General features: G+C 35.0%; 1 protein-coding gene across 1 annotated transcript in view; it reads right to left on the bottom strand.

The window, feature by feature from the left end:
• The window catches only part of LOC129252242 (uncharacterized), a 184,544-nt gene extending 172,353 nt beyond the window's left edge, over positions 1-12,191 (bottom strand). The window contains exons 1-2 of the mRNA XM_054890912.1: positions 12,039-12,191; positions 9,277-10,518 (exon numbers count right to left, since the gene is read on the bottom strand). Of these exons, the coding sequence (XP_054746887.1) occupies positions 9,277-10,411 (1,135 nt within the window). The 5' untranslated portion in view covers positions 10,412-10,518; positions 12,039-12,191. The remainder of the gene's footprint in view (positions 1-9,276; positions 10,519-12,038) is intronic.
• Positions 12,192-26,182: the final 13,991 nt, after the last annotated feature.

Here is a 26,182-nt window from a genome sequence, read left to right as displayed (position 1 = left end):
AGAGTAAAAGAAAAGCTTTCATTCTATTGGAAAAAAAAAACAAGTGGAAAATAAGACTTCTTCACTTGGTGTATCTAATTGGCGCTAGCTACTGTGCGCTTAAGGGGTCCTTGTGGTCTAGAGCTAGAAATTTATGGTATTTTCAGGAATTTTTTTTACATTAAAAAAATGAAACATCTTTAGGTTTTTTTACTTTACTTCTCTTACATACAAAAATGAAAAAAAAATAATTGTTTTTTTTTTAATTTCAATAATTTTAAAAATGCCGCTGAAGTTGACCCTCCCGTAAAATTGTTCCTGAACTTTGTTATCCATTTTGGTTCTTCTATTTATCTGAAATACAAAAAGCAATAAAAATTCGTAACCGGTATGACTGTAGCTATATCCCATACTAGAATAAAGAAAAAAACAAAAAAAATTTTGACAAAATGGCGCGGTTTTGAAATTGACACTCAAAAAATCGGTTTTTTTTTTAGTTTTTTTGGAAAAAAAAACGAAATAATTGAAATAATGGTATGAATATTGAACATTGAAACATTGAAATAAATTGAACTTATTAAAATTTCAGACGATTCGGTTGAATAGTTTGTTTTTTTTCTTTTTGACAACACCAGGCCGAACATTTTTTTTTCGAAATAAAGGAGTTTAAAATTTAAGGCACAGGGGCGCACGGACCGTTCTCTACCTAGTTAATGGGTTGTAAAAGCATTAATATTGGGAACTCCCGCATGAAGATTTCACAGTATATTCTTAAAATACTATACTTTCGAAATTTCGAAAAAACAAAAAACGATTTTTTGAAATTTCTTGTCCGGTAATCCCCTTAAGCGATTCTTAAATCAAATTAGGGAAGAATAAAGAGCCACTCACTCTCAATGGCGACTGGAATAGAGCCAAAGGTTGAGTAGGTGGCAGTTCTTGTTACCAGCTTACAGATACATGAAATTGGTGAACTGCACTCAACTCATTTAAAATCCGGAAGACAAAAATGTTTCCCTTCAGTTACGTAGTTAGTACACGGTACAAAGCAATCAAGAAAATATCGTCAGCATGAGAAAGCTTATGGATGTTTCTGCTTGCGCTAAGTGACACTGGCATCTATATATTCGAAAAATCGCATGAACTGTCCGATTTAACTGACATAAAATGTTTGCATATGTATTAGCTGCATAAGAATAAATTATTTTGCACAATCATAAGTGAATGATCTAGAGGTTTGGTGGCTAATTTTAATAGTTGGTACCATAAACGCTTGTAAGTATGTACCGACTTCTACATATAGAAGATTTCATCACATCAACGCAAGTGTAAAACTTTCATTCCGACAATAAAACAACGATTATTCATATATTAGGAAATTTGCTTATGACTCTGAACCTCGAGATTGTTCAAATATAATAGATACCATTCTTCTAGACCTCCGTTAAAAAATAGAGGGGAAATGAGCCGAATTGAGGAAGGCTAAGTATTGATTTCTTTATCTATCAGAGGCGAGGATCGCAACAATTGTAAATTGTATCGCATTTTACCTTTAACACTTGGTTTTCCCTTTATTACCTGCAGTGATTGAATTTTTATTTGTGGAAGCAAAGGATATTTATGAGCGAATGTTAAAAGTGCATTAGGACTTTTCGCCAGAGCTTTAGTACAGCAGAAAGATGGGTTGCTGAATTTAAACGTGGTCGTACAAGCCTTGAAGACGATCCATGTCAAGAACGCCCAAAAACAGCAAAGACTCCATATATCGTATTGCAAAATCATCGAGTGACTGAAGGAGATTTAGTAGAAGTCCTAGGCATCTCATTGGGCTGTGAAAGCAATATTTTGACAGAAATATTGGGTTTAAGAAAGCTATGTGCACAATGAGTGCCGCATTCACTAATAATGGAACAAAAACACATTCGAATGCGATTTTCTCAGCAACATTTAGAGCGTTTGCGAAGGAATAAAGTGGACTTTGCGTGGTTATTTATCACTGAGGATGAGACTTGGGTCTATCACCATGATTTTAAACCAAAATAACAGGCTGAAGAGTGTTGTGAACTAGCCTCCTCGGCTCCGAAACGAGTTCGTGTCCAGAAATCGGCCAGGAAGTTGTTAGCATCAGTTTTTTTGGAATGCGAAAGGAACTTTGTGGTTTGTGGATTACATGTAAACTGATGAAAGAATAAATTCTTCTAAATACTATAATAATACTTCTAAATATAATAATCTATAAGCATCTGGTTTGTTGATTAAATAAATAAATAAATATGTATATTGAAGGTTTTCTTTGAATATTTAAAAGAACGAAGTATATTTTGCGGAGTTAATCTCATCGTTTAAAACTTTTATCTTATAAATTGGTTTCAATGCCCTGAACTCTTGTCCCAACAACTTATCTCATGCCGATTTTTTAAAGTTGTGTGACTGTTGTTTACTTTTTGATACACTATTCCTCTTCTTACAATATCTAATAAACAAAAAGCGAAATAGGGCAAAAATTCTAACACAAATGAAAACTTCTGTTCGCCAGTTCTAAATTAAAAGGAAACTTCATGTTTATTTGCGGATTCACCTTCTAAAGCACAAAATCAATTAGTCAGACAAAGCAAATCCAAAGTCATTAGAACAATTTGCATGTATGTGGCTTCAGACTGCCGGACAAAGAAACTACACTTTTACGAGTATTTGCTTTACCAGGGACAATTCTAAACTAATTATCCACAGCTGCAGTTGCAGCTAAAAATGAATGATTCGATGCAAGCAAAAAATATTTACAACTTTTGCAATATAAATGTCCCTGCAACATAATTACGTTTTAAGGAATTTCTTTCCAGGCAAATAAACACACACGCACGCAAACACGAACTGATTACACTACTACACAACCACTGGCTTAAATAACCCAATGCTGAACAAGAAAAGTATGAGAAAAAGTAGATATTAAAAACTTGTGCATTTCTTGCTGCTCACAGTCTGCTACGTGCGTACTTCATTTCGAGTCACATAGCTTACTAGCAGATGAACAAATGCTTGTGGCACTTTCATACTCTTGCGGCGGTAGCGTTGTCGACAAGGAAGCTTGCAAACTTAAGTGCACGTGCCAAGGTGCATAAAGCATTGTTGAAGTGAAGTGCAGTAGCGTGTGCAGTTGAGGCTTCTCTGTTGCTTGGTTGAGAGCTGAGTGCAGGGGAATGAGAAATGAGAGATGAGAGTCTAGAATGCATACAGCAGGGGGAGGAAAGTAGCAACAGTGACAAAGTAACTATTGGTTAGTGTCTTAATTTCATTTGAAAGTTGAATAGCGTAAAGCATACATACATTAGTGTGTGTATGCGCCCAATCTATAGCTAACTTTTTTGCATGCATGTTTGTTGGAATTTGGGTGCTGTTCGACTTTTGCTGCAACAATATTTTCTCGCTTAGTTGAGTAAAGTTATTTGTTAGTTAGCCAATAAAAAATGACTTGTCGTAACAAAGTTTTCCAAACACCAAATTTGAGTTTGATTATTTTTTTTAAGTATATTTCACATATACATACATTTGCATGCGTGTGTTCATATTGAGTATGGACTAGGTAATATAAGAAAAATATGTTTTGCATGTGAGGTAGTTGAAACATTATTTTGTTCTTTGTAAGCTGTAAAGTAATTAAACTTGCTTTATAATGTGGAATGTGAAAACTTCTGTTATATATACATAATAAATGTTTTGCTTCAGCAACAAGCTGCTCGAAGTTTAAGTATTGGAATTTAATAAATTTTTTCCCATCAAGTATCAAGTTTTCACTTGCCAGTAGTGCATCAAGAAATCTAATATATGATTAGTTTATTTCTAAAGTAACAACATTTTTCACATAATTTTGATTATATATATTCGTATATAGATTTTCACACTTTTTAATCAGAATATCTGGAAAAATGTTTGGCATGCAATTTTATAGTCCATTAAATTTTAATATAACGAAGTGGAAGTTTAAAGCTACCAAAAATGCCATTGTTTTTTATAATTTTTTTCCTGACTAGAAATTCTACTTAAAGCGCGTAGAATTGGGTTGAAGGGTTTGAGGAGCTATACTTTTATACAAAAGTAATGAATAATAAAATGAAAACCAGAAATTGTTAAAACTGGTCAAAATCTGGTTGTGCTATCATTTGTCGCTGGCTGTATTTTTGTATTTTTTCCAGTGCACCAACCGAGTTTCGCACGGCTTTCGTTATTTGTTTATACTCGTATTAATAACAACTTTATCTGAAAGTTATTAAAATTAAAATATTTGAAAACTTTCGTTCTGAAACAGGTTAATGGTATTTACTAAAAAAACCACGCAGCTTTTGCGGGTAAATCTTCCCTTGACTGATTCACCTGCATCACTGATAAGAAAAAAGTTATGTAGAGATTATATATAATATAAATATATAATTGGCACGTACACCCTTTTTGGGTGTTTGGCTGAGCTCCTCCTCCTATTTGTGGTGTGCATTTTGATGTTGTTCCACAAATGGGGGCACCTACAGTTTCAAGCTGACTCCGAACGGCAGATATTTTTATGAGGAGCTTTTTCATGGCAGAAATACACACGGAGGTGCTATTGCCTGCCGAGAGGCGATCGCTATTAGGAAAACCATTTTCTTAATTTTGGGGTTTCACCGAGATTCGAACCTGCGTCCTCTCAGTGAATTCCAAACGCTAGTCATTCACCAACCCATTCGGCTACAGCGGCATTGAATCAGTTGCCAGTTGTCGAATAAATCTTTCGCCTTTTACTAAAGATGTAGAGGTTAATTACAAATATTTTGCAATATACGCGTAGAAGTTTTGCATAACAAAGTTTTCTTCGTTATATCTTAATAATATTTTCGTATGATAAACACTGAGAAAAATTAAGTTTTTTAAGAGATGCTGAAAAACTAAGTTATTTAAAGTTTTTCAAATTCCTTACTTAGAGGTTTCACTGTACAAAAGCCTTCAAAATTATTTTGAATGAGTTTAGCTAAAGGCGAGATTTTAAAAGAAATATGCACTACTGTATTGTTTACTCATTTGGTTGGTAGATATTTGCGAGGACTTACGGTTATGCTTGGTTGACTTATAAAACAAAAACTGTTAAGTGGATTTCAAACTTGTATAGCTCAAATTAAAGGGAATAACATAGAAAGCATTTCAAAATAAGATCTATTAATATTTTATATAGTTTGGATAATTTCTGATATGGCTTTCATCATAATATTTCCATATGAAATAAGAGCTGTAAGCTTTGAGTTACCATTAAACGAAAAAAATTACGGTTTAAAATATTTAATAAGATACACTTATTGTTATTTTCAGTAAACTATCAGAAAAATATTATACGACCAAAGTGATTAAAAATTGTGTTTCACTTTGCTGCATTGCGTTATTAATCTAATTTAAATCAGTTGATTGTAAATATGCCTTTAAAGAGTTAATATAGAACATAAACGGAAATATTCCAGAGTAATTAAGACGATATCCTTTAATTTGTGTAATTACTCTTCCTACATCCTCACATTTTAATTGCAACTGTGTTTTGTTTCCTGAAAGCTACCTTAATTATGTATTAAAAACTTTCAATTATTCTCTGGTGGGCATTTTGGGAGCAAATGGCCAATTACATGCAAGACTTGAGAAAAGTCTGTGGGTATATAACTGCATTGCTATTCGATACCAGAGGTGCATTCAACATTTACAGGTGTTTGGGCCAACGTTTTTCTTCAATTTGTATGTTGTTGTCGTGCTAAAGATCAACTTCGCAGTTTTATATCTTATTCTAATGGAAGATGGTTTTTAACTTATTTCTGCCACTCAGAGATTTGTCATTCCAGGGTATCGTGGATTTGTTACTACAAAAAATTAAATATTTTATGTCAACAATGGGTTTCGAACACATCACATAATGAATTGCAACCACAGGCAAATTCATTTAGCTATACCTGCGTATGTATGTACAGGTATTCATATTTGCACACAGTGACATAAACTCTATAAGATTGCTTATTTATGAGTTTATCCGGCTTACTAATTTAAGTCGGTCTCCTGAGGCCAAACGTGATGATGTTGTGTGTTTAGTTTATGTTGTTTGCTTTACTCATTCAGTAGTGTTTGTGGCTCGTGTTATGCAAATATCTGTGTTGCAAAATTATTTATCTTAGCATGGAATTATAATAATAACGATAAATATGTGCTTAGTTTTTGGTTTAAACCAAATTGTTTCAAGTTTATTGATTTCCGCAAATGCCTCATATTATAAGTATTTTGCATTTTTAAAGCTCTAAATTTAAGTATAGCGTGTCTGTTGGAGAAGTTAAGGCAATCAAGTGCCACCGCATAGATTTTCAATTTGTCTGATTCAATCAACATAGAAGTTGGCATGACATACCCCCTAAGGACTTTAATGAGTTTGACAGCGTGTAAGCGAAGGGAAACTAAGTGATTTTACCGACTTAAAAACTACACATAGAACTTATTCCACACCTATATCAAAATGTGTACATATTTGGGATGTTAAAATCGAGAGCTCGGGATTTGCCTACAATTTCGGGGTTATCGGGATTTGCAATTTTTTACGATGCATGCGAAATGGAGGAAGAAACCAAAACTAACTTTTTGTAAATAGTTATATGTAGATATGTTTGACGATTTTTGTTTTTCTATATTTTTTATTGTAGTATGCACTGAGCTATATTGATTTTTAATTCTAACAAAAATGAATACTGTGGGCAAAAAGTAAGGTGAATTTATTTGTCAAACTTCGCGGGATTAAAATTTCGCTCTAGTTATTTTTTTTCATGAGTTGGCAGCACTATTAATAACATCTGGGCCAACTTTCTTGTGAATCTCATTATCAGTAATATATTTACGCTAGTGTTTACCAAACGACCCAGACTGCATTTTTCGATTTTTACAATGTCTGATTTGATTGAGCAGAGAAGTGCCATCAAATTTTGTTTGCGGAATGAAATATTGGCTGCGAAAACGTTTAGCATGTTACAGAAGGCATTTGATGATTCAACCATGTCGCAGAAAAATGTTTATAAGTGGTACAAAGACTTCAAAGAGGGTCGAGAACGTGTTGATGACTTGGAGCGCTCTGGACGACCATCGACGTCAACAGATGACCAACACGTCAATAAAGTGAAGGAGTTAGTGCTCAAAAATCGTCGGTTGACTGTTAAAGACCTTACTGATATGATTGGAATATCAGAAGGATTTGGGCCTACGAAAAGTCAAATCTCGTTTGGTACCGAAAACGCTCAATTTCTTAGAAAAAAGTCGTCGCGTTGATGTGAGTGAAACAATGCTTTCAGACTATCAGGACAAGCTCAAATGCATCATTACGGGAGATGCGACTTGGATTTATGCTTACGACCCTGCAACAACCACCCAGTCAAGCGAATATCGTGCTAAAGGCGAGGCCTGACCGAAAAGAGCACGTCAAAGTCGTTCAAAAATAAAGGTCATGATGACAGTTTTTTTCGATTTTCGGGGTGTGGTGCACTATGAATTCCTTCCACCTGGCCAAACTGTTAATAAGGAATATTATTTGGGCGTTATGCGTCGTTTAAGTGAAGCAATTCGTGTAAAAAAACCAGAATTAGGGGCCAATAACTCTTGGTTTTTGCATCACGATAATGCACCGTCTCACACTGCACTCGTTCTGCGTGACCATTTCGCCAAAAGTTCCACGCATATCGTTCCGCAACCACCGTATTCGCCTGATTTGACTTCGTGTGACTTCTGGCTATTCCCAAAACACAAGAGACCACTCCGGGGAACGCGTTTCGAGTCGATTGAGGAGATAAAAGCTGAATCGAAGAAGGTGCTGATGGCTATACCGGAAATGGACTATTTGGCATGATTCGCGGATTGGAAAAATCGTTGGCATAAGTGTATTTAATCGAGAGGGGATTACTTTGAAGGGGATGAAATTGATTTACAAGAATAAATAAAGATTTTTCATTTTACTACCAAATTAACCTTACTTTTTGCCCACCTGTATTTGGTACAGAGTGTATATGCATATATATGTAGTATGTATAGGGTGGGCCATGAAAATTTGCTTTTTGAATCGGCTATAAAAAAGTAACTAATCAATTTTTTTTCAAACTTTTTTTTTATTTTGAAGATTGAACATTGTCATTTATGAATAAAAACTAATATCGTTCAAATGACTGCCACGACTGGCTTTACAGTAAGCCATTCGATCAACCCAATTTTTAAGCACATTTTCGATTGTTTGGGCTCCAATTTCATGAATGGCAACTTCGATTTCGTGTTTTAAAGCATTAATCGTCTCTGGATGGTATGGCATCACATTTATCCTTAACGGCTTCTCACAAAAAATAGTCCAGCGGGCTTAAATCACCCCTCCGTGGTGGCCAATTGATATCGGAATTTCGGCTGATTATTCGGTTTTCAAAAACGGTAACCAAAAGTTCGAGTGTAACTTTAGCAGTGTGACAAGTTGCACCGTCCTGTTGAAACCAAATGTCGTCCATGTCATCCTATTCAATTTTTGGAAACAACGCGTTGAGCATGTCACGGTTACGCTCGTAATTTACTGTAACCGCTGCTCCTCGCTCATTTTCGAAAAAAAAATGGCCCGATGATGCCGCCAGATCAGAAACCTCACCAAACAGTGACTTGTTGTGGATGCATTTGCTTCTCTACAGTAACGTGTGGATTTTCTGAGCCCCAAATCCGACAATTTTGCTTATTGACGTAGCCACCGATATGAAAATGAGCTTCATCAGAAAAGATGATTTTTCGGTAAAATTTGTTTTTCAAATTTCTCACAGTTTGAGTAGAAGACTCACCACTTTGGAAATAGGTTTTCAATATTTCCCAATTTTGTTCAAGCGTATAGCGTCCCATTTCGTAAATGTCAAACCTTTAAGTAAATTATGAACACATTTGACATGCCATTTGTGTTATCATTCTGAAAAAAATAGGTGGTTCAAAAAGCAAACGCTATATGGCCCAGTATATAAAATTTGTATACCATTTGCTTTTACCCCAACAATGAATTTAAGTAATTCCATAAGCATTTTCACTTTTATATAACAAACAGCAAATAAACCATCCCCTTTAATTTTTCTAAAATGTGTGCTGGCTAAATATTCTATCTACTCCCGCTCATTATTAAGTCAACGCCCTGTTTACGCCAATAGCATTTGAAAACGCCTAAAAATATGCATGAATTTACAAATATCACAAACACGCGTGCACAATGTTTATGTATTATGTATGTATGTAAGTATATGCAATGTCACTCACCTGGTCTATCCAGTTCGTGTATCAGTTCGTCCGGTTCCAAATACGAGGCTTCAACCATAAAAGTCGTACGCGTTACTGCCGCTGACCGCCAATCACGTCCGCCATTTGTGAACAGAATTAAACATACACCAAATAGCCACCACAAATATAATGTTGTTACAGGCTGCGAGGCAGTTGTGGCAGTTGTAAATGTGCAAGTAACACGCTGTGTCCCCGCCGCAGCTGCAGCCACCACTGACGCGGATGCCGACGCAGATGCTGATGTCGATGCAGAGACTGACGCCATCACTGTTGGTGACGATGTGCAACCACGCGTTGACGATGAAGTACACGAAGACGACGTTGAAGGGAGTAGCGAGGATGTTGACGATGATGAAGTGGTGAACGAGTGCAGAGATGCTTGCGTTGGATTAAATTTACTTCTACCGGTGGAGTGGTTGCTGTTGCTGTTGCTGGTACTGTTGCTATTGTTGTTGCTGCTTTCACTGATGACGCAGCGTGTTGCATCAACATAACATAGTGATGACCATCGCCACAGCCGTCGTTGTTGCTGTTGTTGCAGCGGCTGCTGCTCGCCTTCATGTTGTGGCTGTTGTTGATTAAAATGTTGCTGCCATTGCTCAGGCGCGTGTATCGGAAATTGCTGCTTATGCTGTTCGCTTTGGTGTTGCACTTGCACCGTACATTGCTTTGCTGTCATATTTTGTTGCTGGTGGTCGGGTAAAAGGTGATGGTGCTGCTGTTGTTGATAGTGCAGATGGTGGTGGTGGTGGTGGTGTTGATGATGCTTGTAATATTGTTGGTGGTGATGCGCATTGCTTTCCTCGTGGTTGACTCTATCTGCATGCTGCACTAATTCTGCCAATTCGTGTAGTTGCTGTTTTTGTGGTAGCTTATTTAGCCTTATTTCTTCGCTGTTTTGCAATCGTTGTAGTTCCGCCGCTACACACAGCAATGCACTGTCGCTTTCTGAATTGCTGTTGTCGGAATATTTTTTCTTGTTGTTGTTGTTGTTATTACTATTGTGGAAGGTGTTCCTTTTATTATTGTTACATTTTTTATGTTTGCTAATTTTATTGTTCTGGTTGCTGCTAGCGGTATTGTTAACCGCCGCATTCATTTTTAATTTAATCATTATCTCTTTTTTTCGTTGACAGTCGCTGTGGTGTTTTTTCTTATTATCGGTTTTATTTATTTATTTTTTGGGTTGATGCTGCTGTTAGCGTGCTTGTTGATTATTCCCTTTAAAGCAGAAAAACATTCATCTATTTACTTATTTATTTGTATACCTATTTTTACACTCCAATTCACTTCATTTCCTACTCAGTTCTTTCTTTTACTTTTTCCGCTTTTGCGGTTTCGTTTGTTATGCGCTAACAACTTTTTGCTTGCCTTTTTTATATGAACATGTAAATGTATGCACTTGTATGTGTGCTTGGCTGTGCAAATAATAAATTAATTTATTGTGTTTGCATTTGTGTCTGCAATTGTTGTAATCATTGACGTTGTATTTGGTTTGTCATTGCCGCTTATTGTTGTCAGTTTGTATTTAAAATTTATTTTAAATCGATTTTGACTTCATTATTTGATTTTTTATGGCTACTTTCTACAATTTTCTACTTTTATTAAAACCCTATATTCAAAGGGAAAAAAGTTAATACTTTTCATTAAATTTATTAAATACGAATATATGTATTTATGTATGTATTACCAGTGTTCATATTAGAAGCATATCGCTGCCACAAAAAAAAACAATTATTTTATTATTAAAATATAATAAGGTGTATAACATTCTAACTATTTGATAAAAAAAAACCCGTATTCGAAAATATTCGTAATTTTTAATATTAAAGCAAGGCTAAATTATCCTAAGTTATTTATTATTAAGTTATTCTTTTCACTACTAATAAAGTAGAAGATGTACGGTGGCAGAATTGTGTTTAAATTTGAAGTGTCTTCCTAACCGCTAAGCATTAGCTTTCTTATTCGTGGTGTTATTGATTCACGATATGAAGCCAACGTGCGTTCGCAGGCCAAGCGTGTCTCAAAGTCAATGATTCGTGTACAAATGCCGCGTTTGTCCATGTCCATGCGAAAGTTTCGGGCACCAAGTTCGGTGGCAAACAGCCGCAGCCAAGGCCCAGCCGAACATCGAGAACAAATGAAAATATTCAACTCGTCGCTACAAGTTTGCACGCCATAATCAGCGTCAACCCGTGCACAAGAAAGCGGTTGTCCTGGCATTTCTAAAAGCTATTGTGCATGAAATGTTCAGGAAGAATCTTACGTAGACTTCAAAATTCAAATCATGCAAGCACTCTAGCCTGACGATTAAAGTTTACGTAAAAAATTCGGCAAGAGAAGGTTGGAGAGATTTCATCAGGGAAGCACTATCTTTTGAAGTGATAAGGACAGCCAAAGGTCGGAACCCATTACTAAAACATCAACAGTGACTTCACAGTCTCAAAGTGACGACTCGGTGGGTATTTGTCCAGCATTGAAATAATCTTTGAAATTGCGTCCCTCCAAATAACACCAGTATACCTTAGAAAGGGAAAGCAAAGGAAATGGCTCGTATTCGCAAAGTCGGCCAAACTCCCTTAGAAGAACACACTTCTTTTGACCACTGTATACGCGTTCGTTTGTGAACATTTTCATTAACAGTTTCGTCCAACAATTTTTTTCTCTCTAATAAATTTTTTTTTGTGTACACGCTCTCGTTCGATTTCTCCCCGTTTTTATACGACATTTCAAATACAAACCGGGTGACACGTTTCACACCCACGCCCACGTGCGTTTATTTACACTACAGTTGTTAGCGAGACTGCATTTGTTTTTATTGTTGCTTTTGCTGTTGCTGTAGCTGGTATTGCCAATGTCAGCATTACGTGCACTGTGTTGCAAAGTGTTCCATGTAACATTTTTCTGTTTCTGTTTAATGTTTTTTTGTTTTTTGCCTTCTCGTTCTAGTCCTTTTTATCAAGCATTTTCTATTGTGCCACTTCGATTGTTATTTTTGCAGGAAGTACAGTTTGTTGTTTATTATTTGCTTTTTGTGTTGATGTTGTTTTTTGCTGCAGTAAAGATGTATTTTTTTTCTATTTTTTTGTTAGAGGTTTTGTTCTGTTTCTGCAATTCTGCATAGAAGTGTGAGTGTGCGCTGCCATGTTTGTTATGTAATTTAATTCAATGTTTACTTTCTCTTCCCTACACCACACTTTCAATTAAACAACAATTGATGTAGTTTTCATTTCCTGTGTATACGTAGCTGCTGCCAGCTAGCCGTGGCCTTCTAACGCCTGTTAATATGTCGCCTTTCTCTTATGACGGGAGGTGGTGGTGCACTTTTTTCATAGAGCTTTGCGCTTAGCAGGCGGTTTGTTTATTTTTAATCTGAAACGGAAACAAAGTGCGACAATAAGTATTTTATGAGTTATAAAAGAGCTTTCAATAGTATAAGTTGGAGTGAAATATGCAAAAATTGGTAATATTTTTTAAACTTTTTCCATAAAATCATTGTACAAATACATAGCAAGAATTTATATTTCATTTCAATGTAAATATGTGAAAAATTTTAAGAATAAAACTAATATTTTCATTAAATTTGCGTCTTTACCATTTTTAGGCAGCTTATATAAGTATAAAAGGGAGATGTGTGAGCTATAATAGTACAGTGTGCAACTTGCAATTTGCATATATGCATGTAGGAAGGGCAGTCAAAAGAGTGATTGGTGCTATGTCCATACAAGAATGATATAAGGATAGGTGGAACCTATGAAAAACTAACTTAAGAACTATTACGTAGATTACGGACTTTGCATATTGCACTATCCTTTGACTGAATTGGGACCTTACTAGACTTAGACAAATTGCACTAAATTGAAATTTTCACTACCAATCACTACATGGAATTATCGCTACTACTAAAGACCTTAATCATCATCATCAAGTAGCAATTACAGTTCAGGGTGAGCTCTGGCTTCGTCCACAACCCTCTTCCATTCTACACGATTCATAGCAATAGACCTCCACCTCCTAACTCGTAGCGTTTTCAAGTCGGCTATGACTTGGTCAAGCCAGGTTAACCGTGGACCTGCTCGGGCCCGGGTTGTTAGTGGATTTGTTGATAAAAAATATTTTTGAGAACTGCTATTCTCCATACGCACAGTGTGCTCTAACCTTCAAGACCTTTGGGACTTTATGTATTTAACAAGATATAACAGAGTACACTCGCAGCCCTAAGACAGCACCGACAGTATTATTGACTGGTTGAGGCAGAGTTTGCATTCACGTGAAAGCAGTTTAGACTACAGCAATTTCGTGTAGGCTTAATACGCTTTGTTTGCTGGAATCATTCTGCTTGTGTTATGACTTTTGTTGTCATTTTTTATTAGAACTCCTAGATATTAAAAGCACTGAACACCCATAAAGGCCTTAAAGGTCCGATTTCCAAGCTTTCGGGATTTCGTCAGATATTTAGTTTTCCCTTCATTTATTATAAGGCCCACCGCTTTTGCATGATTTTACAGAAAGTTTCAAAAAATACCTTTTCTTTCTTGCCACTATTGCGATTTCGTCAGCATACGCGATTATTACTCTTGAGCGGCTAAGAAGGTTTCCACACTTGACTTCATTTCTTAGCGCATAGTAGAGGAGGAGAATAAAAACAGCTGTAGAAAGTGAATCGCCTTGTTTACGCCCCAGGAAATTTCGTGGGTTATACAGTTCGTTGTACACCTACTTTTCCAGTAGTGTTAGTCAGAGTTCTCATGACGAACTGAATGAGTTTGAGGCTGGGATTTTGGCTCGGAGAACACTGTCAACAGCTAGCTTAAAGTCGACGAATAGGAGAAAGATTTTACTTTAGACAGTAGACATGGTCTCTTCTTGATCTACCTGGGTGAAAAGCGCCTTAGTACGAGTATTTACCCAAGATGTTTTCTGCTGCGTCAGTTAGCCGAGAAGTGAGGACTCTCGAGAAGATTTTATATGTGCTCCTTAGAAATGTGATTCCAGGGTAGTTTTCACTTCAAGGCTCTTACTTGAGCATTGCCCCGCACTGACGCATAAGCCCAAAATAATGGTTATCACCATGAATTCCAAAGACCAGGCCTGGCAAATAAAGTAGTATACATGGAATTTAGTATGTGGGCAAATACTAGAGAACGACCGAACTTTGGCCTCGGTTTCGGCATATTCAGACACAAGAGTTCAGTTCGGTTATGATTTCTCAGCGCCGAAAAAATAATTGAAGTTTGGCCGATTATTTCTTGAGATTTTTTTTGTTCAAAAATTGTTGGTTTTCGAATAATACATAGTAGCAAGCACAATTTTTTTTTTTTAATTGCTTTGAAATATCATTTGCTTTTCCATCGAGTGTGGCTAGTTAGGCATTATTCAGTTCTGCACTCAGCTCTATGGTAAGGTGAAAAAGGCGACAGCCTATTTTTTTTTTTGTTTTTGGTTAAAATATAAAATTATTCAAGTATAAGCGCAATATGAAATTTACGTTCCAATATAAAATTATTTCACTGTAAATATAATATTAAATATTTACCTCATATAATTAATTTTTTTGTTGTTGTTATTTATACAGTCATAACTATATGGTATGAATTGAAATTAATCCGATTAAGACATTTTAATGAAAGCACTTAATTTTTTCAATCATGATTTTTTATTATTTTAATCCATTAAATAAAATATTGCTCGGTTCAGATTCGGCTAATATTGGCCGGAATTTGGTCCGATTTTCCATGAAATTCAATATTATTTATTCTTAAAGAATAAAAATAAAATGTTTGAAATAATAACTACCACCAAAAATGTTGGTCTTGAGATTTAAAATAACTCATATCAACTGGTCATATTTACGACTAGGCAGGCAAATGGAAAGTAGTATCTCTTCTTGATGAACAAAAACTACACTCCTCTGGCATCATAGCCATCCTGAAACATGTGCGCCATTGAACAAAAATTAGGTCTTTTGCACTTGGGTGGTACCGAAAAAGTGGAATGGTAAACTGTCAGTTGGACAATTGTAAAACATAATATATAATAGAACAACATTTGCGTTGTCCTCGCTATGTGAAACAGCATAGACCGAACAAACCGACCAATGCTTTCCGTGCCACTTAAGAAGCAGAATTTGATTTTGTTTTATTAATTTATTTTTGTATCAGAAGCAGTTATAAATACATTTGAAGTTATAAAAAAATATTTACAAAATGTTCACATTCATGTCGCAAAATAGATGAAAATTAAATAAATCTAATTTGGTATTTCTTAGAGCCAAAAAATGCATTCAGAATTTGCTTTATACACTCTTTATGATATGCTATATTTTAGCTTTATACATATTCATATAAATTGATCTTCATGTTCTTAATATGTATTTAAATATGGCGAAAGACATTCCACACACTTCAATGACAGTTCAACCCTATAAGAAAAGTCTTATCAATTTTGATTTGGAGCTTGAATTTACATCTGAATTTTCCTTTAAATTTAAAATAACAAAAAGTATTATATCAAAAATAATATGAAAATATTTAAAAAAAATAGCATGCCGATTTATTTTAAGCAAATTTACAAGTACTCAAGGCAAATCAAATACCTAAACTTTGTTCAGTAAATAAAAGGTATAAATTTACCATTTCTCTTAATGAAAGCTTTTCCATAAATTAAGGAAACTATTTTAAAATTATTATAGAACTCATATTTTTGGTTAGCTTTAAATTCATCTCATAAAGTATTTTGTATTTTATTACATGAATATAAAAATCTTATTTACTCATTTATTTAGTTTAAAAAATACGGATGATTAAATACTATATTTCATATACCGTAATTGCCAACTACATAACTGTACGAAATTGTTGAAGCAGGCAATAACAAATCTTTGAGTACATTTGTCTCCTCTCAACTTATACAATATATAATATGTGTATATAATTGGCGCGTACACCCTTTTTGGGTGTTTGGCCGAGCTACTCCTCCTATTTGTGGTGTGCGTCTTGATGTTGTTCCACAAATGGAGGGACCTACAGTTTGAAGCCGACTCCGAACGGCAAATATTTTTTATGAGGAGCTTTTTCATCGCAGAAATTCATGTTCATTCTTCTAGTCGCCCTTCTCATATAAAACATAAATAAAATTGGAGACGAAGCTGAGCTAAACGCCAATAATCTCTACATATTCGAGTACTGTTTTGATTTTAGAATGTATACGTTAGAAAGTCTATAGCTCGTATAACATCCATATTAGCTGGTTGTTGCCACCTGTTCATATTTCAAAAAAAGTATTTAATTTACTAAAAAAATAGATAAGTACTAGAGCATAAGTATCAAGGCCAAATTTTTATGAAAAATCGATTCTAAAAACTATTTTAATATCGTTGCGATCAGAATTTTATTGCCCAAATAGCAATTAATTATATATTTCGCTTGAATAAAGATATCTAAAAAAGCTTTGATAAAGAAACATTTTTAGCTTGCGTTGCCACTTATGTTTTTGAAAATAAAGAAATTGATAAAAAAAAAATTTAATGTTAAAAACCCAATATTATTCATATATTAATATAGAGATAAAAAGGGTTTTAACGAGTATTTATAGAAAGCGTTACTATCTTATTTAAAATTAAATAAATGAACAAATTTAATAAAAGGTAAAAAAATGGGTAGCAAACAAAGTCAATTCAAACGAATGAACAAAATTAAAATTTTTTGTGTGCGAGTTGTGTAGTGAGATTGTTGAAGTATTCCGGTATTTTATTGGCGTTTTTATTATTGGGTACTTTTTTGATGGTGGTGCTACTTATTGCTTTGTTCAAAAAGTATTGGAACTACCTTACCTATAATATAAAGGTGATGCTTTTTGGTTCCAACGTGTTTGAGATTTCTCCTATAGCAGAATATGAAACTGAGATGTTAAAACCAGACAAAATGCAAAAACTTTCAGTTTTGCATCGATCAACTGCTAATTGACATAATGAGTTATGATGGTGAAGAAAAAACGGATTTGTTCGTAAGGATTGCCTAGATAGTATCATAGTTAGTTTTCCAAAAGGTGCTTAAAAGATGCTAGATATTGTAAAACTGCATATTTATTTTTTTACACTGACTTCAGATTTTTTCGTTTTTTTTTTAATTTTGAGGATATGACTAATTCGGAAAATTATTCAAAATATTTAGGGCAACATAGAATAACAAGATATGTATGAAATAAAAGAGAGAACATCCTTAAATTGAAAAATACACACAAATTCTTGTGCACACGAAGGAATAGGGATTGAAAATTTTAATACTTTATTCCCTTGAAAATTCTCGCAAGTTAATTTTTTAAAAAATGTATATTAATGACTAATATGCATACTACCTGTCCTTGAACTTCCCCCTTTTAACTTTATTAATTTAAATACAAAAATTATAATACTTTTTTCGGGGGCGAGCCAAGGAGCACCAGGAGATTTGGTGGCTCCTAAAACACTCAGGCTAAAAAGCCCATTGTATTTAGAGCTCTGGAAAGGGGATAGGAAAGAATAGAGACAGAGATAGAGATAGTTAGCCCTGTAGGAATTTTGCAGATTCTTTGGCAAATCTGTAAATATCCTCCAGTTTTCGAGAACGAATATTACTCATTCTCATGACAAAATCGATGACTGGTGCATGAGACGAGGTCTTTCCGTTAATCCGAATAAACCAACTATAGTCTTATTTACGAGAAAACGGAAATTGGATGGACTCAGTCTTCCAACACTGAAAGGTGTGACACTTGGTCTTTCCGATGAAGTTAAATATCTAAGAGTAATCTTGGATAAAAGCTAACTTGGGTGGCACACGTGTCACTGAAGGTGAATCGCGCATTGAGGATTTTTCAGCAATGCCGTAGAGCCTTTGGTAAAACCTGGGGTCTGAAACTTGCTGTGGTCCTATGGATATACACAATACTTATCAGACCAATCATCATTTACGCTTCTGTAGTCTGATGGCGACGGAGCATGGTTAAGTCCACAATCCGGGAACTATACAGACTACAAAGAAATGTATGTTTATGCATCGCGCGTGCCATGAGTACAACCTCTGGTGATGCCCTAAATGCTATGCTTGATTTGCTCGCCCTGGATCTTAAGATACAACAGGAAGCAATAAAAGCAATGCGTAGAGTCTGTAGATGCATGCAGGGAGGTTTGACGGATATTTTCTTTACCGATGGGTCCAACAGTGAAATCGGGTCTGGAGCCGGATGGTACTTAAACGATAGTAATAAGTATCCAAACAGAAGTTTTTGCCATCCTGAAAGTAACCGAATGGATAATCGAAAGAAGATAGAGCGGGAAACAGATTGGAGTTTTCAGTGACAGTCAGGCTGCACAGAAGGCCCTGGAGAACGCGAAGCATTGTAAGAAGAAGCTCAATTCTGTCGCAAGACAAAACAGGCTTGTACTTATATGGGTTTCGCGACATTCCGGTGTTCAAGGAAACGAAACCATGAATTGGATCAGCAATTATGTAGGAAATCTAAATAAAGAGCGATGGTCCGGTCTAGAACGCTGCAGAACTGCAAAGTGTTTTGTGACAAGTCCGAACAGAATACTGTCAAACTTTCTACTAGAATTTAGAAGGAAAGACGTTCGCTTGATGGTCGGTACCATTACAGGACACAACTCCTGGGGTCAGCATATGACCACCATTGGAATCATCGAGGACCCAGTGTGCCTGTCATACTTGGAGGAGGCGGATAGCACTGAGCACTTTCTCTGCGATTGTCCTGCCATTGGTAGAGCACGGCTAGAAGTTTTGGGAGTTCTGCATTACAAAATACTTTTTGGTAAGAATTCTGGAGAAAATGTGAAAGAAATTTTAAACAGCCTTAATTCCTTTGGTTCATAATTCTGTATTTTCAAAATTCTGTGAAGAGTTGATAATTAATGTATTGGATAATAGATAGCCTATAATTAATGCATTCACAATTAATATCCTGGATAGAAAAATTCTGTATACAAAATTATTTGGGGCAATAATAGTTTATACTTAAGTACGTTAAAGGAAAAAATGTTTCTTAGACTTTATTAATAACTGAATAAGAAGTGAAAACCATTGGCTATTTATTGGATACGGCGGCTAGAGTGAGAATACCATTCGAAATTCGTAGCATGTATTTTCAAATCTCCGTGAAACATCAAAATGAAGAAAAAGTTTTTTCTGCAGTCGCTGCTCGGCAGACACGGGCAAACCTCCGAGTGTATTTCTGTCATGAAAAAGCTCCTCATAAAAATATCTGCCTTTCGGAGTCGGCTTGAAACTGTAAGCGCGATTTATATACTTGTACATATATATATATAAATATATAATATATCTAACACATTTGTTGCCTTAACTTCCTTTATTGCTATAAGTTTAAACATTGCAATGAATCAAGGCCCTGTTATGTATTTTATATTGCAATTACGGGATGGTAACGTATGGCAACCGAGGGAGATACGAGGTGTTGTTGTTTGAATATCGAGCTGTAAATATCTTTTAAAATAAAGAAGCATGACATAAAATACAGAAGAAATAGATATACAATTACATTTTTAGCGATTTGAGCCTTTCCTCAAATTTGAATCTCATTCATGTAGTGTTCTACAGCCCTCAGAATTTTTAATACTTTGAGAGCAATCGCCCATTTCGTAAAATGTTGCGTGTACGCCAAGGCATTCGCGTAATGTCACAACTATAAAAATCCCCTAAGTTGAAGATTTCGCAACCATTCACCAACCAATTATTAAATGATTGTAAGTTTTAATTATTCATTTAAATTTATTTTTTACTGAAATTAAGAGTTCCACTTCGAATACTTAATCTAAATATTTACAGCGCATTGACAGTGATAACTTAATTTATCACGGCGAAAGAAACAGGCAGGCATCCTATTTATTCGGAGCCATAAAAATTAATCAAGCTTTCATATAATAGGACTATGTTTAAGTTCGTGCGGTTTTACAACAGATGGCGTAACTTGATTATTATTCCATCGATCCACATTTCCAAACATTCATTGGAGAGCTACTGTCGTAAGGCACAAACGTCAGTATAAGTTTTTTATTTGAAGCGTAAACAACAATATTTTTACCACACTTGAAAATGTCGAATTTCGTGCCAAATAATGTGTTTTTGCGGGGAATTCTTCTTCATTATTTTAATATGAAGAAAAAAGCAGCCGAAAGTCATCGTATCTTGGTGGAAGTTTATGGTGAGCATGCTCTAGCTGAGCGAACGTGCCAGAAGTGGTTTGCACGCTTTAAAAGTGGTGATTTTGGCTTGGAAGACGAAGAACGCGAGGGTGCGCCGCCAAAGTTCATGGATACCGAATTGGAGGAATTGCTCGATCAAGATCCGGCTCAAACGCAAGAAGAGGTTGCAAAAACTTTGGGAGTTGATCAATCAACCATTTCCAAACGTTTAAAAGCCATGGGAATGATCCGAAAGGTAGGCCATTGGGTGCCGTATGAATTGAAGCCAAGAGACGTTGAACGCCGTTTTATGGCATGCGAACAACTGCTTCAACGGCACAAAAGAAAGGGTTTTTTGCATCGAATTGTGACTGGCGATGAAAAGTGGGTCCATTACGACAATCCAAAACGTCGGGCAACGTATGGATACCCTGGCCATGCTTCAACATCGACGTCGGCGCAGAATATTCATGGCCTGAAGGTTATGCTGTGTATCTGGTGGGACCAGCTGGGTGTTGTGTATTATGAGCTACTGAAACCGAATGAAACGATTACGGGGGATGTCTACCGACGACAATTGATGCGTTTGAGCCGAGCACTGCGAGAAAAACGGCCGCAATACGCCGATAGACACGACAAAGTTATTTTGCAACATGACAATGCTCGGCCACATGTTGCACAAGTGGTCAAAACATACTTAGAAACGCTCAAATGGGATGTCCTACCCCACCCGCCGTATAGTCCAGACCTTGCGTCATCCGATTACTATCTCTTCCGATCGATGCAACATGGCCTGGCTGACCAGCACTTCCGTAATTACGATGAAGTCAAAAAATGGATCGATTCGTGGATTGCGGAAAAACCGACCGAATTTTTCACAAAGGGAATCCGTGAATTGCCAGAAAGATGGGAAAAAGTAGTAGTAAGCGATGGACAATACTTTGAATATTAAATTTGTAACCATTTTACGTCAATAAAGTTTCAAATTTCGAAAAAAAACCGCACGAACTTAAACATAGTCCTATTAGAGAAAAAACACCAAAGCCATTACACATAATGACCACATTATTACAATTATTGTCATTACAATAACAAATATAAATGTCAAAAGCAATGTAAATGGAGAGTGCCGGCGGTAAAATGAAATATCCAGCTATTAAATGCACGCAAATTAAAAGAAAAAAACAACAACAACACGTAAATGAAAGTATAAATAGTGTAAATAGTATAAGCGTGGAAAGTTTGCGTATAAGTGAAAAAATGTTTCGGAATATAACATGAAAATATATTGTAGTATATGTATGTATAAAGTAAATACAATAAATCAAATAGGGCAATAAGCAAACATTAAACAAGTGCATCATTAAAACATCAATTATCAAAGTAAACAAAAGTGCACGTCTGTATATAATTTAACCAGAGCTTTTGTTCCACATTGATGTACGCATTTGTGTATTGATCAATAAGCAGTTGATATTTTTATTTTACTTTTTTTCGGTAGTTATTCAGGGATTATACCATAATAACGGGTAGGTTTTAATGTGCTTACATTTGTGTGTTTGTGTGTAAGTGTTTATGTCCCCACAGAAAATTATTCCGGTACCGAACTGGTTTGCACATACAATTATTATTTTGAAATCTGAGTGGGACGAAGTAATTGACATGTCAGCCTGCACCAACATGTCAGCCTGGAAATTTCAAGGTGGAACGGTATTTGGGTTTGGGCTCAGATTTTCTTTCACTATCTGGGCTTAAACATATGGCATCTTCTGGCCAATTTTGTAAGTATTGCCGCAGGCTGCCGTGCTTTTAACACTTTTAGAATAGACGCTTTGTTTTTTTCTCTTTTGAGTAGTAGACGTCTCTTTCATAACCACATCGAGACTAGTGTAGTAATGCAAAGCTCTTTTGAACACTGCTTGCAACCAGCTTTCGTTATACCGAATTTCGATTTCTGATCATCAAAACATCCGTAAAAATGAAAACGCCAATGAGGATATTTCTTGATGACCGCGAGCGAGAATCAGTTCTCAGCGCCCACAGGATTGATAAATGCTATTACTGGCGTCCATTATTGGCAAGCATTTAATAAGAACTCACGATAAAAGGCTCATCATTGTTACTCTTCCTCCTTGTCGACAATGGCTTACTGGCTCGCACTGGCTTACTGTGTTGAGGTCATTACCAATGGCGAACCAGAATTTTGCTTCACTGGTTCAGCTTATCCCGGCAGGAATAGTACGCCTACACATACAACGATGAAAACGCAAAATCAACCACAACAACAAGACACATAACACAAATAAATAAAACGCAAAAAAACCGCTGAAATGGTTGATTAAATGCCAGCGAAATGAAAAGTAAATATTAACGATTAAAATAAATCTGTGACAGGGGTAGCATAAAATGCTATTTGTGAAGAATGCATGCATGTGGATTAATAGGCTTTGCATAGGCGAGGGGCTTAATTTTTTTTTTAACTTTCTCCCAAAATGACATGTTTGAGGGCATTTGAAAAAAATTAAACAGAAATATATAAACATATACAATATTTATATATGAAGCTTCTTTAGCGTCAAAATATCATGTGGGTTGTGTGAGTGAGTAAAAAATATAAGCAAAAATTAAAAAAATAGTTATAAATCTTTATCCGGACATATAAACTTAATATCTGAAAATGTAATGGTTCTACAACAAACTATGTTTACCCTGATTCAGTATTCCTATATATTGATACATAGGCAAACGTTATAACGCAGGTTATATTTTAAAAATATTAATGCTTATTTTGAGAAATAGAATTAAGCGGACAAATATCTGTAAAATTTCGAAAACAAAATTTTTTTGTGTTCATAAAAATATGCCAATATGCATGTTTAGAACGTAAATTTAAGTATTTCTTATATTATAGATCCTCAACCGTGACGACTCTATTCTTTGCGTTCGAGCGCTGGGAGAGGTATAGTTACATTGCCGACTTTAGAAGCGTTTTTCTCAAAACTATATTTTTCGAATTGGCGTACAGGATAACTCGCAGAGTTATTGACCGATCTCTCTGCAATTTTGCACACATCTTTTTTGTGATATAGCTTTCTATGTATTTCAAGTTTTCGAAAATTTTTCGAAAAAATCATTGTGTCGAAGCAAAAACAGTAGGAAAATTACCCCAAAAGTCATTTTTTTTTTGTGAAGCATTTTATTCCGCGAATTTTTTTCCATTTATTGTTAATTCGTATAGAAATTATGACAATAAAAAACCAAAAAAAATTGTTTTTTTGTATTCAGGTCACTGACGCCGATATTACAATGTCCGCCGATTGAGAAGCCCCGCTGCGACCTACCTGGAAGAATTGAGTGTACATCCGCCATTTTAAATAATTAAAATAAAAAACAAAAACTATATTATTTTAATATATAAATAAACTGTATGCCAATTTTGAAAAAAATATATTGACTTCTTCATTTTAAATAATTTTAATAAAAATGAGAGAAAATATGACCGTTTACAGGTATCTGTCCCCTTAATTTTATATTGCGTCGGCGCAGTCGGTAAGTAAAACTATTTAAGTAATTTCATCCAGCTACTGGCGCCAAAAAATCAAATGTAATTTGGAATTAATTTATTTGTTTTAAATTAAAAGAAAATTAATATTTCAACGATTGCAGTCCAAACTAGATTTAATTTCCTTTTTTCCTAATATAAAATATCGTTTGTCATAAATATTTCTGAAAATTGGTTTGTGGTTGTAGGCTTTTGTATAATAAAGAGTAAACTAGAAAACCAAAAAAATAAAAATTATAATTTTGAGATTTACTTAGTTTAGTTTATAGAGTTTTTTAAATACCTTCCAGTTTTTAATATACCTACATATTTTTGTTTTGTAATTTTGGGATAAAATATACTTAACAAAAACATTTTTTTTTTATTTTATGCAGAATTTTTGGGAAAGCATTATTCTTTAACATTTCTAATAAACACCCTAACTACCTCGACTTTAGATTATCTCTTCTCTTTTTAAATAACTTCTCGAATTATGAGTGTGAAAAATACTATGTATCTACTTACTAATTTAGGGTAGTATTTTCTCCACTTAGTTGCATAGATGTTTTTTAAAACTGATAAAAATAGTTATTTTCCATAAACATTTTTAACAAAACAGATAAAAAATTGTTCAAGAAATGTTCAAATAAGTTTGGAAAATGTTAAAAAATCGACTTTTAAAAATAATGATTTTGTTTCGAAATATGAGGAAAATACTGCAATTACTTGAAATTGATTAAATATTTCCACAGCAGGAAAAAGCAATCCGTTTTACAAATAAGACTAGTCTCACTTAAAGTATTTTACCTACCACATAGTTAATTTCTGACCCTCAACATTTTTAACGCAGTGTATGAACTTTCTAATCTGACACTAAAAGCAGTAGCCACATAATTATTTAACTTTAATATGTGAATGGTGGCCACAATCATTATTTTAGATCCAGCAACTATTAATTGTAACCGCTTTTCAATGTCATGGACTCGTTCCAACAGGTAGTTAATATTTGTCTCAAAGGCTTTGAATTGTACAAACAAACTCACTCAGCGGCCAAAATATTCCATTCATCACATAATCCATAGTATATCTCTACTCTACACACAAGCATGGGGGCGTACTTGTACATGCATACTCACACACACAGATATAACTACATATAATAGTTTAATTGAAAGAGGACTCCGCTTATCTACTCTGCTCAATAAAATGCCATCGCATTCATACAATAAAAAGTGTTGGGCCAAGCTTTTGTTTCGGTTTATGTTGTTCTCCGCAATTTTGTGCCGAAAGTCAGATGGTACTTAACTTTTTATATCACAAATGCATTTGCAAGTTTTTCATTACCTGTCATAAGTGATTGCTTTTGGAAAATGTATGTCATCGAATCCCGGACCTACTGCCCGCATGTGAGTACAAACATACTCAACTAAGGCGTTCACCGTGCTTACTTACTACTTGCTTTCTATTTTTCCGATGACTAACATATTGCCATTAAAATGAAGAAAGATTGTAAGCGCAAGTCACAAAGGCCGGCGCACAAAGCACTAACTTGTACATGTTGATGGGATACAAAATATGCAAAAACAGAAAACGAAAAACCCCTAAACATAATAAACCTTTACACGTGTTGCTAGTATGCTCAAGTGGTCAAACGTCCAGTTAGCGCTGACACACATGCATAACACCAACATGGACGCAAACACACCACGAGCACCACCTATGCATACACCCAGCAGTGAAGTGCAAATATGTAAATACAAAAGTGGCGTCCATCGCCGTCACTCATACGACACGGCTGTCTATTTTCCATTTGCTGTCACTCACACATTCAAGGAAATAACTTAGGGCTTTATACGGACAGGGTGTTGAATAGATTTTGATGTATTTATTATGCTTTACTTGTTTTTGAATTTCGAACGATTGGTTTGATAAATATTATGACTTTAAGATTTGTGTTTTTTAATAAAATATAATAATGCAAAATAATAAAAATATCGAGTCGTCTGTAAATTGTCAAAGCAACAATAATAGCAATTACTTAAAAAGCAGTTTTTGTTTTTTTCTTTTATTAGCGATGACGTCGTGGTAAAGGAGCGTGTGCATATAATTTCTTGTGTTTGATAGTTTTCATTGATTTCCATTCGGAATTC

This window comes from Anastrepha obliqua, chromosome 1 (assembly GCF_027943255.1).
Source record: "Anastrepha obliqua isolate idAnaObli1 chromosome 1, idAnaObli1_1.0, whole genome shotgun sequence".
NCBI classification, from domain to species: Eukaryota; Metazoa; Arthropoda; class Insecta; order Diptera; family Tephritidae; genus Anastrepha; species Anastrepha obliqua.
The sequence above is the reverse complement of the archived record's forward strand: the minus strand, read 5'-3'. Positions and strand labels throughout refer to the sequence as shown.